This window comes from Ascaphus truei, chromosome 10 (assembly GCF_040206685.1).
Source record: "Ascaphus truei isolate aAscTru1 chromosome 10, aAscTru1.hap1, whole genome shotgun sequence".
Lineage (NCBI taxonomy): Eukaryota > Metazoa > Chordata > Amphibia > Anura > Ascaphidae > Ascaphus > Ascaphus truei.
Genome location: NC_134492.1, coordinates 4,016,908 through 4,029,629, shown reverse-complemented (window position 1 = coordinate 4,029,629; position 12,722 = coordinate 4,016,908). Strand labels below are relative to the sequence as shown.

General features: G+C 40.4%; 1 protein-coding gene across 2 annotated transcripts in view; it reads left to right on the top strand.

Moving 5' to 3' along the window:
* The first annotated feature begins 55 nt into the window (after positions 1–55).
* HS2ST1 (heparan sulfate 2-O-sulfotransferase 1) overlaps positions 56–12,722 on the top strand; it is an 83,102-nt gene continuing 70,435 nt past the window's right edge. Inside the window, exon 1 of one of the 2 annotated variants that reach the window (XM_075615607.1) lies at positions 56–346. In XM_075615607.1, the coding sequence (XP_075471722.1) occupies positions 223–346 (124 nt within the window). In that variant the 5' untranslated portion in view covers positions 56–222. The remainder of the gene's footprint in view (positions 347–12,722) is intronic. The other variant, XM_075615608.1, reaches the window with a different exon arrangement.

Here is a 12,722-nt window from a genome sequence, read left to right as displayed (position 1 = left end):
AGGAAGATGGGATGTCCTAGCGCGCACGGAGTGACGCAGAACGTAGGGGGAGGCACGGAGTGACGCAGCACGCAGGGGGAGGCCCGGAATGACGCAGCACGCAGTGGGCCGGTGCTGCGGGGAGAGAGGGAGGAGAGACGCTGCTGTATGCTGATAGCGGATCGCGCTGTCGCGCCGCCCTCAGACCCCGATACCCGCGTGATGTCGCGATAGATCAGGTTGATGGGGCTCCTACGGATTATGATGCCGCCCAAGTTGCAGCTGCTGGTTGTGCTGACCTTCGGGGTCACGATGCTCTTACTGGAGAACCAGATCCAGAAGCTGGAGGAGTCCCGGGGAAAGCTGGGTAAGGACCGGGGGGGGGGGGGGGGGGTCTGGAATGAGCCCGGGGTGACCCGAGGCTGGGTGACCCGTGGCTGGAGCCCTGGGTGACCCGAGGCTGGGTGACCCGTGGCTGGAGCCCCGGATAACCAAAGACATTGCCACCTTCAATGAAATTTCCAGACATCTCCTCTCTCTGATCATTCTCAAATATTTAGATAGCCTTGCAGCTTTAAAGACTCATCTGGACAGTGAGTAGTATATGCGTGTGTGTGTGTATATGTATAACACACACACACACACACACACACACACACACACACACACACACACACACACACACTGTATAAGGCAAACCTGTAGAACAGCAGACACATCCTCAGCCTCTCACCATTGCCCATGCACTTTTTTTTTTTTTTTTAATGTAATGGATTTATATATTTTTTCATGTATTAATTCATAATCATGAGTAATGCAGTCCTGATATACAATTGCAATGTAAATATTAAGAACTGGCCTCTAAGTTCGAACTAATTAGTTATTACCTATTATGATTTTCCCTAAGGACAACATTTTGTTGTTGCGGCAAGGTAAATGTTAACCCTTTCACTGCCAGCGACATGTTGCAAAGGGGTTAAGTTAGTTTATATTCCACGTTCTGCCCTTGTACCGCCAGAGCAATCGTCCCATAAAAAGGTTACAGATATGCAGCATCTAACAGGATTATTCCTCTCCGTTAAATAACTGTTTGTCATACTAACTATGCCCAGGACATTCTTGAAAACGAGAGGTAACTCTCGATGTATTTCTTCCTGGTAAAACATTTAATAAATAACATGTGCCAGGACTCCAAGCAGTGCTAATCTGCACACTGGTGCTAATGAATTCATGGAATATAGTGAAAATCAAAACCATCAAATCGTATACAATTATTTGGCCACATCAGCTGGTATCATGGTCATTTGTTATGTAATATTTATAAAACTGAATAAGGTGTGTGATTGTAGTGAATGGTGCAGGGGTCATTAGAATTTCTGAAATATACAATACTAAACGAGCACCCTCTGTTTTTAATCTGCGTAATGTAACCTAAAAGATAGGGTATTATAAATGGCCTGTTGGAGATAGCATCATGTGGTTCAGGTGTCAAAAACCACTAAGGTTTGTAAGGTTTATCGTGTATGGAGGACAGTGGGACTACTACCAGTACTTTCCTCATTCTCTTCATAGTGTGTTTTGTTTGTAGAGTAACTGTATCGTACTGTCATGTTTATGGTAGGGAAAGAATGTAATTTGATGTTGGAGAGATCAGTACCTTGCTGAGAACTGAGGATGTTTACAACATTTTGGGAGCTGGAAATTATAGACATGATGAGTTCAGTCCATCTCAAGCATATTATAGCGAAGACCCAATCATTGGTATTAAACTGTATGCATATGGCCTGAATAACTAACTCCCTGGTGGTGTACCAGACTATTTTGTAGTATTTTAATAGACATATAAATCCTAAGGCAGGATAATAATTTGGCAGATTAGTTGGCCAACATTTGTACCTTGAATGGAAAAGTTGCTGTTTTCGTTTAAATACTTTAAAAGGCCTTCATTTTTCAATATAAAATAGATTATGTATCTTCCAAGCTTATTAGAATGTACTTTCCAGGCAGTAGAATTATTGGAATCATTGTTTTCTTCCTTAAGCGTCCCACTACTGTGCATACAGTTGGTATATTTCCTAATAACCGTTAGAAGCACTTGATCCTCAGGGTAAGGAGTGGAACAGGTAGTAATCAACACCACCACATGCTTTCTTGCTATTTAGGGCTTTCATTCCCAAATAGAAGACCCATGTCTTACTGTGCTATGTAGTAACCTAAAGTACAAGAAGAAAACAGAATACAGTGCAATATGTATTCAAGGTGTTGGACTTCGGGGGAGGGGAGACACTCTTTCTGACTATAGCAGAAGTGTCTGTATGAAAGTGGGGAATCCCAGTAATTACCTCGCCAGTTTATACTAGACCCAAAATGATGAATGTGTTTAATTTACTGCCTCCCTAATTTCTGAAAGGCCACTTGATTTTGTTTAATTTGAGTGAAAACTGAAGCAGCGGCTCCTCTACAAGTAGTTAATAAATCTGTCCTGGGAGATGCAGTTACTGGATCAGTTAACTCCGTTTGTACTAACTCCAACCGTACTATAGGAATTCAGATCGCATTGTATAACCTGTGTATTATATGCAGCATAGGAAGGCTAAAACATATCTTACAGTAGAAGTCAATTGAACTTTGGTATCCCTGTTTATATGTATTTGGTTTAGGAAGTTGTTTCCCTATTTAAGAATCAAAACATTAAATATCCCATGTGTTTTTTTAATTTAATTAAATCAGTTCTGTAGTATTGGATAATATTGAGTTAAAAAAAACAAATTCAACTCTTAATGCCATTTTGAATGAGTTTTAACTGAGCATTATTTGGTTGCTGTAGCGTGTCTCCCAAATGATCACAAACAGGAAAGTGTCCCCAGCAGGAGACTCTGTGAGCTGCAAACTGTAACAATAGACAATGTTACCTTAGTAATAGGTTACATTGTATTCGAGGCATTCCACTGACTGAGTCAGTGTCAGCCATTACATGAACCCAGACAGAAAGCAGGATATTTGCTGATTGATCATAAAAGAACATATCGATCGGCAGCTTAGGTAAATAGTTTTCATTAAAGGTAATCAAATGCTGCATATATTAAAACAAATAAAAAGTGCAGTGACTAATGCTGTTTGTTAAGTGGAAAATTGTATTGTGCTGAAATAACTGTCAAGTGTTCTATATGAGATGGTGATGTATTACTCCACCAGGCTTCCATTCTGCAAATTAAAATGTAGCAGATAGCAGGGGGAGCGCAGAACACTGATAAACAATAACATAAATCTTCCAGTCTGATGATCCATAATGTGAAACACTATGTTATTTTAATGCCCTTCTGCCCTTTCTTGCTGCGACTGGGTTACATTTAAAATATTATACAGTTTCATGATGAATGTGAAGTTCAAGATACACAATCCCCCAAAAAGCTTGAGCCCAGCATCGTTGCACAGCTCCAAATACTTCTCTATTTTTATGCAGTGTTTCTGACTTGCTCTGTATTTACAACACATACTAAAGTGTGAATCGTTGGAAGGCCAGCAATTTTGAAGAAAGAGTAAGTCTCCCATCTGTCATATAGTGTGACATCTAATCTAAAGTCTTTTCAGTTAAGCCTGTATTTTAGGTGACTGTAGCATGTTGACGTAGCTTCAGTGTTTGATAGTCCTATACTGTAGAAGCAGGCTCATGCATGAATGTGCAGCATATATCTGATGCATTCTTTTTTTGTCTGCGTTTTTGTGCTATTCCTCATTTAACGAAGCAGTGTTTTTAGGCCGCAATGCTTTTTTATTGAATATAAATTAGTTCTGCAAGGTGCTGCTGTTCATTTGTTGCTAAAAAGTGTACCGAACTCTCATAAAATATGCATTGTTTGCATGGAGGTTTCATTCCTATGGTGTATAATTTGTTTGGTCAAATGAATTTTGTCATGTTGAATACCGGATTTATATAATTAAAATTGTAACTTAATTATGTGTATTTTTTCTATTTATAACTAGTGTTAATATACATTTTGAGTGTAATAGCCGGTTTGCGACACTTGGTACAAAAGCACCATAATATTTGATTCAGAACAAACCTTTTTCCTGATATGCGGTCAATGTAGCTGCCAAAACGAAGATGAATCGATGTTTAAAGGTGTCATGTTAATGCCTTTTTTTCCTGTTCAGTTGTGTTAACAATACAGTAACCAAGGGGTTAACATGCATTTTAAAATACTTATTTTTTTCCCTGGTTGTCAACGTGGCAGTGGTCACCAATGGGTTAACTTTCACCCTCCAGCTGAGTTAGGACAGAGAGCTCTACCTGTGAGAGGGCCACACATTGCGGCTCCTTTTCTCCCAGGTAGTTTTGTTGTGTCCTATTTAGCAGAGGTAGCTGCCATTGTATCAGGGCCTCCTTTCCCAGGGGCCAGTGCAACATACCAGTCCAGGGGCTTGGGCTTTGACTAATGAAGTTTGAGCGGATGCTGCTCAGATCCAAAGGGCTATCGGACTTCTAAATTCAGTCACAGAGTGCTTTGGGCCGCTTTTCACCACAGACCACTTCAAAGACATTTCCTCAGTTGTGATGGTCATCTAAATCTTACCATAGAATTCAGGCTACCGTTGTTACCAAGCGCAAAGCTTTGACTACGATGATGGACCTCAGTCAGCAAGTCTTTGGTACCTCAGGTCTAGACAGTATTGAACACCAGCGCAAGCCTCTCAGGTTGGGGTTGTTACGTTTGCGTATGTCGCTTGTTATAGTCCAGTAGACAGACCTGCTAGGCAGAGGTGGGGAGTATAGACAGACTCGTATCTGGAATCTAGATCCTGAATGAGTAAGAGTCTTGGGGTGCAGTTCTAGGGTCAAGGCAGGGTGCAGCAGCTGGGTTGAGGGTACAGTTCCGAGGTCTGGGCAGGAGAGAGGGATAATGGTCGAGGTCACTGTTCTGGTGTCATGGCTGGAGAGTGACAGAAGAGTCCAAAGGCATGCAAAACAGCACACAGGAATACCGCTGGAAACAAGGTATGGAGAAACTTGCACAGGCAATGACTATATAAAGGGAGATGATTCGTGTGAGCAATTTCCATTTTAACCTGGGGCTGACTTCCTGTTTTGGAAGTGAGGGTAGGAATTGCCTGGAAACAAGATGGCCGAGGTTACTTCTGTGTGGGCGAGTGAGGTCACTTCCTTTTTACCGTGCGGGACATTTAAAGATGGCATGGCCGGTCTAGGCAGTGTGGTGGTCCTGCGCGGGACATTCAAACATGCCCTGATCAGTCCTGACTTATCGGAGCGTGCAGTCAGGCCCAGAGCGTGCGCGGTGGACATCGTGGCGAAATGTCCCAGCCAAACGTCCTAGACTATCAATCAGTGGCTCAGTCATTGGGATTGAGCCAGAAAGTGGGGACACTGGGGCGCTACCTAGATGTGCAAATAAAATATAACAGGGCGTGAGATACGCGGTTATATGATAATGGGTGAACGGCAGTGAGAGGCCGAAAGTATTAGAAATTATACTGGCCCAAACTGTCGCTGCTGGTCAGCTGAAGGAGAACCTTCCCTGGATCCTCGAATGAAAGATGTACACAAGATAACAGCGAGCGCACATAAAAAACAGAATGATGATAGTTAGATGGTGATAAAACAAATGTTAGAATAGGGTGTTGGAAAAGAATCATATAAATATACACTCACACGGCCAAATGTGAGTGACAATAACATCTGTTGCTGAGTAAGATTGTCTCTGATATCGTCACTGCTGTACTCACGACTCTTGAACGTCAAATCTTCTTCCTGGGATGCTAAAATCAGTGTGGATACTCCTGTAGACTGTGTCTGCGAATCTTCTAGGGTCTCCTCACTGTAAAATTCCTCCGATGGTACCTCAGAGGAAAGGTGAGACTGGCAAGAATTGATCCCAAACAACCAAATAATAAATAACAGATAGGGAATGTAAGTATGAAATAAAATATTATATTAATCACTCACACGGGCATGTGCGAGTGCCCTTGTAGAAAGAATTTTGCGGACAATCTTTGATGCTTCTGCCTCGTGTTTCATCCAATGGTACCTCAGACAGATACGTAGAAACAGTGGGGGTTGGTCCCAGAACAAAATACCGGGAAATGCTTTCTTAGGCTGCGCTTATAGTGATGGAGATAGTGACGCGACATTGCATCAAAACAAATGCATTTCTGCCGTCGGAGCGAAGGCCTGGTCGCGATTGCTGGAAGTCACCTCGATTTGATTTTTCCAGCGACCGCAGCCTGACGTTGCCGTCGCCGGCACTGTAAGTGTAGCATTAATCATTTAGGATTTTCATCTTCCGTTTTACCCCCCCTCCCACCATTCCCTCTGGTTAAGCGAGTAATGAACAAAATCAAGAGACCAGGGTAAGGTTCTCCTAATAACCATGCATTGGCCCAAAAAGACATGGTTTGCAGACTTGAAGAACTTGTCAGTATAGGAGCCTTGGGTTCTTCTGATAGTCCCCGCATTATTGACTCTGGGTTCTTTTCCCCAATCTTCAAATGCTCAGATTGATGGCGTGGAACTTGAAAGAATGTCATTAAGGGCACAGGGTTTCTCCAATGAAGTTATATCAACACTTTTGCATTCCAGCAAGCTACTGATTTCTAAAATCTATTATTGCATATGGAGGACATTTTATACATTCGTGTAAATTACGAAAGATCCCATGCAGCTTCAAGTCCCTAATATCAAGCGCACAAAATGTGTATGTCTATAAACATTAAAGTGTAAATAAATATTCTGTGATAGGTCAACAAAAAGAACAAAATATGGTGTAATTAAAATAAGGTGCAATAAGATGGGCTAAACATACTCAGTGAATCGTGGTGCAAATAATATAAGTGAATAATTGATATATACAAAAAACTTCCCTTTTTTTTGGAAAACTGTCTGCTGCAATTCACAAAGATGTCAGGGCATCAAAATCTATAAGGGCAAAAAGGAGAAAAGCACAAAACCTCATGGTGTATGTATGAATTGGGTATAAAGGTAAGATATGCACGTACAGCAAGATAATAATTAAAAGCTGTAGGTATAAAAACCATCAATCTAGTTTACGAATTGTGACCTCACACTCCCAATCACCGAATACACAGGGGCCGCAGGAAAAGTCCTCCCTAAAGTGTAGAGGAAAGCTAGAAGAAGCCGATCAGCCCGAAGATCATCCGTGGCAGCTGTCCAGACCTCGTTCTTTGAGAGAGGTCCTCTTTGGTGGTCGTTCGCGTCCACCTCAGCCATTCGGTGCTGCAGTAACAGAGCCGTCCGCTCAGGCAGACGGGAACTCCAATAGCTCACGCGTTCCTAGTGACACGCACAGTGACGTCGGCATCTTCCAGACTGACACATTTGAAACAAGCAAATCCTCACAGATAGCTCAGTGAGCATAGTGTAGATACTCAATGTCAGTGTAGCAATACAACACGTTTTGTGGCTGCACGGCCACTTCATCAGGGTAAGTCCCTGATATACTGGACTTACTTCAGCAAGTATTCCAGAATAGTTTAAAATCAGCATCTTCTAAGGTCCAAGTATCTGCATTAGGTGCACTCTCACATTAAATAAGTTATGGTGGGTAAAAAAAGTGACCATCTCTCCACCGTATAGCATAAAGCAAATGTACCGTGCTTGTTCTAGCAGCTGTGAGGAGCAGGAGCTATCATCCCATTAGTATTTGGCTGTCATAGCGGACTTGAAGAAACAAATATCGGAAGGTAAATTTCCTCTTTCCCTCTGGTTTTAATCAATGACCTATTTAGCCTTGAAAGGTCATCACGGAATAGGAGTTAATTGGTGCATGTCAATATGGAACAGCAATATAGCTTGCAATCAAGTGCCTGCACAGGATAGTCCGTAAATCTCTGGTAATTAGTTGGGAGGTTCTTAGAAGCATTAGGTTTACTGTAGTTGATGAGTTAGGCTTGTTCTATAGTATGCGCCCGCACCTACCCGAACGCGCGTGATTGTGATGCACACTTTGTGTGTGCAGTCTGTGCTGCCGGGAGCGACAGGTTTGTAGTGTGTTCAGATGTAGATTGTGTTATTAATTTATTATATATTTTTAAAATAAGACACGTTGAGAATAAATTATTTATTAACATTGTACACGTACATACACACATACATACATTACAGCGGCGGTAGCGGCGCGAATACTTTGTTTTCTGAGTATTCCTCGCTATCGCCCGGCTCCTCACTCGCTGCCATGCGCGTGGCCCTAGCATACGACTGGCTAACCACAGCCAACTATAACTGCTGCACGCGCATGGCGCAGCAAGCGCGCTCACTATATTACGGGCCTTAGAGGGGCATTGGCACTTGGCTGCATGTACTGGAGGACTTGGAGTCAAGCAAAATCACTGTTGTGTAACATGTCTAACCTTAAATGTGTACAAATACAAATACAAAGAAATGAGATTAATTGTAACCACTGCGTAAATAAAAAAAAACCCAAGATTTTACAAGAAAAGTACATTTTCCCATATTTTTATACATATGGAGGTTGTTTTATTTGTTTTTCTTATGGGTATTCCTCTCTCCATTTATATACACATACTTCTATGTTGCCTGCAAATATACCTGTTTGGCTAGTTGAAGCCTGAAATAATTATTACCAGAGACCAGAAAGTGTGTTGCTAATGTCCTTTTTAATGGGGATTAATATACATATGTTATTTCTTTGTAGTCTGTGAGGGATCATGTTTGTAGTGACAATAACCAACTTTGCATTAATAATTTCATCATTGATGAATATTATTACAGATAACAGCACTATAAATATGCCACGTTGATTATATATGTTGAATCTGTAAATCAATGTATTTAAGAAAAGGATAACTTCTTGGTATATAAAATATATATATCAGATCTTCTCTAAAGGGTCTTTTCGTTGTAATTGTGTTTTTTAATGGTTATATCAACCAATAAATATGCTTCTCTCAAAAAATATTTCTATAACACATATGGAAGATTTCATTAAAATCATTAATTCCCGTGTTCCTGCATGGTTATTGAAAGTGGGCTGATTGTCACCTACCTGTAGACGATATTCATGCCTCGTTGGAATGCATTCCTGTGAATCTTTCCCGATATGGCATTCTGAATATCGAGTCTTACAGGAAATGCCAATAATCTAATGTAAGTGTTTTCGTTACATTGAAGCTGAAGTACTTTGAAAATTATTAGATGGGAAGCAACATGTCACCACAGAAAAGAAACGGTGAAGAAGCTAGTACTTAGTTGAGTTATCTGAAAGCCTGCCAAGGTTAAATAGAATAAAATGTTTGAGTATCTTGTGCTAAGTACCTGTATACTTCTTTTATATAGGTATCCTGACATACGGTTCTGTTATGGGAAGTATAGTACTATATTTGATCTAAACTGCACTGATTGACACGTACTCTAACAGACGACTGGTAGGCATAATACACTTTATTCGGCTAATTATTTTAATATTGAAATTACTATAGCTTTCCTAACATTTTCAGAGGTTGAGAAATTAAATACAATTCAATGTGCAATCCCTCTTAGCTGATCCTGTTTTTTTTCACAGGGCCATTAGAGATGGGCCATAGAGGATAGGACTTTGGGGGTAATTGAGTGCCGTTCTCCCATTGAAGTCAATGGGGCATTCCGTGCGGCAGTGCTGAATTGGAACTCTCCCTTAAAGAATTACACCTTTGTGGCTAGGGGCAATCAGACACCTCCATTGTTGAATCTATTTATATCTATAAAGCTAATTTTTGTAAAGAAAGTCATCAGTCACTTAGATTTACCCTCTTACAGTCACTTAGATTTACCCTCTTACAGTCACTTAGATTTACCCGCTTACAGTCACTTACCCTCTTACAGTCACTTAGATTTACCCGCTTACAGTCACTTAGATTTACCCTCTTACAGTCACTTACCCTCTTACAGTCACTTAGATTTAGCCTCTTACAGTCACTTATATTTACCCGCTTACAGTCACTTATATTTACCCTCTTACAGTCACTTAGATTTACCCTCTTACAGTCACTTAGATTTACCCTCTTACAGTCACTTAGATTTACCCTCTTACAGTCACTTAGATTTACCCCCTTACAGTCACTTAGATTTACCCTCTTACAGTCACTTAGATTTACCCGCTTACAGTCACTTATATTTACCCTCTTACAGTCACTTGGATTTACCCTCTTACAGTCACTTATATTTACCCGCTTACAGTCACATATTTAGCCTCTTACAGTCACTTATATTTACCCTCTTACAGTCACTTAGATTTACCCTCTTACAGTCACTTATATTTACCCTCTTACAGTCACTTAGATTTACCCTCTTACAGTCACTTATATTTAGCCTCTTACAGTCACTTATATTTACCCTCTTACAGTCACTTAGATTTACCCTCTTACAGTCACTTATATTTACCCTCTTACAGTCACTTATATTTACCCTCTTACAGTCACTTAGATTTACCCTCTTACAGTCACTTAGATTTACCCTCTTACAGTCACTTAGATTTACCCTCTTACAGTCACTTAGATTTACCCTCTTACAGTCACTTAGATTTACCCTCTTACAGTCCCTTATATTTACCCTCTTACAGTCACTTAGATTTACCCTCTTACAGTCACTTGGATTTACCCTCTTACAGTCACTTATATTTACCCTCTTACAGTCACTTATATTTACCCTCTTACAGTCACTTATATTTACCCGCTTACAGTCACTTATATTTACCCTCTTACAGTCACTTATATTTACCCGCTTACAGTCACTTAGATTTACCCTCTTACAGTCACTTAGATTTACCCTCTTACAGTCACTTAGATTTACCCTCTTACAGTCACTTATATTTACCCGCTTACAGTCACTTATATTTACCCTCTTACAGTCACTTATATTTACCCGCTTACAGTCACTTAGATTTACCCTCTTACAGTCACTTATATTTACCCTCTTACAGTCACTTATATTTACCCTCTTACAGTCACTTATATTTACCCGCTTACAGTCACTTATATTTACCCTCTTACAGTCACTTATATTTACCCGCTTACAGTCACTTAGATTTACCCTCTTACAGTCACTTAGATTTACCCTCTTACAGTCACTTATATTTACCCGCTTACAGTCACTTAGATTTACCCTCTTACTGTCACTTAGATTTACCCTCTTACAGTCACTTATATTTACCCGCTTACAGTCACTTAGATTTACCCTCTTACAGTCACTTAGATTTACCCTCTTACAGTCACTTAGATTTACCCTCTTACAGTCACTTAGATTTACCCTCTTACAGTCACTTAGATTTACCCTCTTACAGTCACTTAGATTTACCCTCTTACAGTCACTTATATTTACCCGCTTACAGTCACTTAGATTTACCCTCTTACAGTCACTTAGATTTAGCCTCTTACAGTCACTTAGATTTAGCCTCTTACAGTCACTTAGATTTACCCTCTTACAGTCACTTATATTTACCCGCTTACAGTCACTTAGATTTACCCTCTTACAGTCACTTAGATTTACCCTCTTACAGTCACTTAGATTTACCCTCTTACAGTCACTTATATTTACCCGCTTACAGTCACTTAGATTTACCCTCTTACAGTCACTTAGATTTAGCCTCTTACAGTCACTTAGATTTACCCTCTTACAGTCACTTATATTTACCCGCTTACAGTCACTTAGATTTACCCTCTTACAGTCACTTAGATTTACCCTCTTACAGTCACTTAGATTTACCCTCTTACAGTCACTTAGATTTACCCTCTTACAGTCACTTAGATTTACCCTCTTACAGTCACTTAGATTTACCCTCTTACAGTCACTTAGATTTACCCTCTTACAGTCACTTAGATTTAGCCTCTTACAGTCACTTAGATTTAGCCTCTTACAGTCACTTAGATTTACCCTCTTACAGTCACTTAGATTTACCCTCTTACAGTCACTTAGATTTACCCTCTTACAGTCACTTAGATTTACCCTCTTACAGTCACTTGGATTTACCCTCTTACAGTCACTTGGATTTACCCTCTTACAGTCACTTAGATTTAGCCTCTTACAGTCACTTAGATTTAGCCTCTTACAGTCACTTAGATTTACCCTCTTACAGTCACTTATATTTACCCTCTTACAGTCACTTATATTTACCCTCTTACAGTCACTTAGATTTACCCTCTTACAGTCACTTATATTTACCCTCTTACAGTCACTTACCCTCTTACAGTCACTTAGATTTACCCTCTTACAGTCACTTAGATTTAACCTCTTACAGTCACTTACCCTCTTACAGTCACTTACCCTCTTACAGTCACTTAGATTTACCCTCTTACAGTCACTTAGATTTACCCTCTTACAGTCACTTAGATTTACCCTCTTACAGTCACTTAGATTTACCCTCTTACAGTCACTTACCCTCTTACAGTCACTTACCCTCTTACAGTCACTTAGATTTACCCTCTTACACATGTTCGGCCTCCCCATCGGGTTTCAAAAATGCTATACTGAGCTTCTCATCGGTCCATCCTACTGACTTGGAGACTACCCACTTCTGCTATTTTCCACCAAAGGTCAATACCAGCATCAGCAAGAAGCACAAAGCACACAGGTTTGTCGGGTTATGTACCGTTTGCCTTGCTCCCAAGACATTCTCTTCCTGTTACAATCCTAGTACGGAGTGTGATCCCAAAGGTCAAGTCCCCTTTCCCCAGCCAATCTGAATCAAGTACAGGTCAACAAATGAGTTAAAGACGAC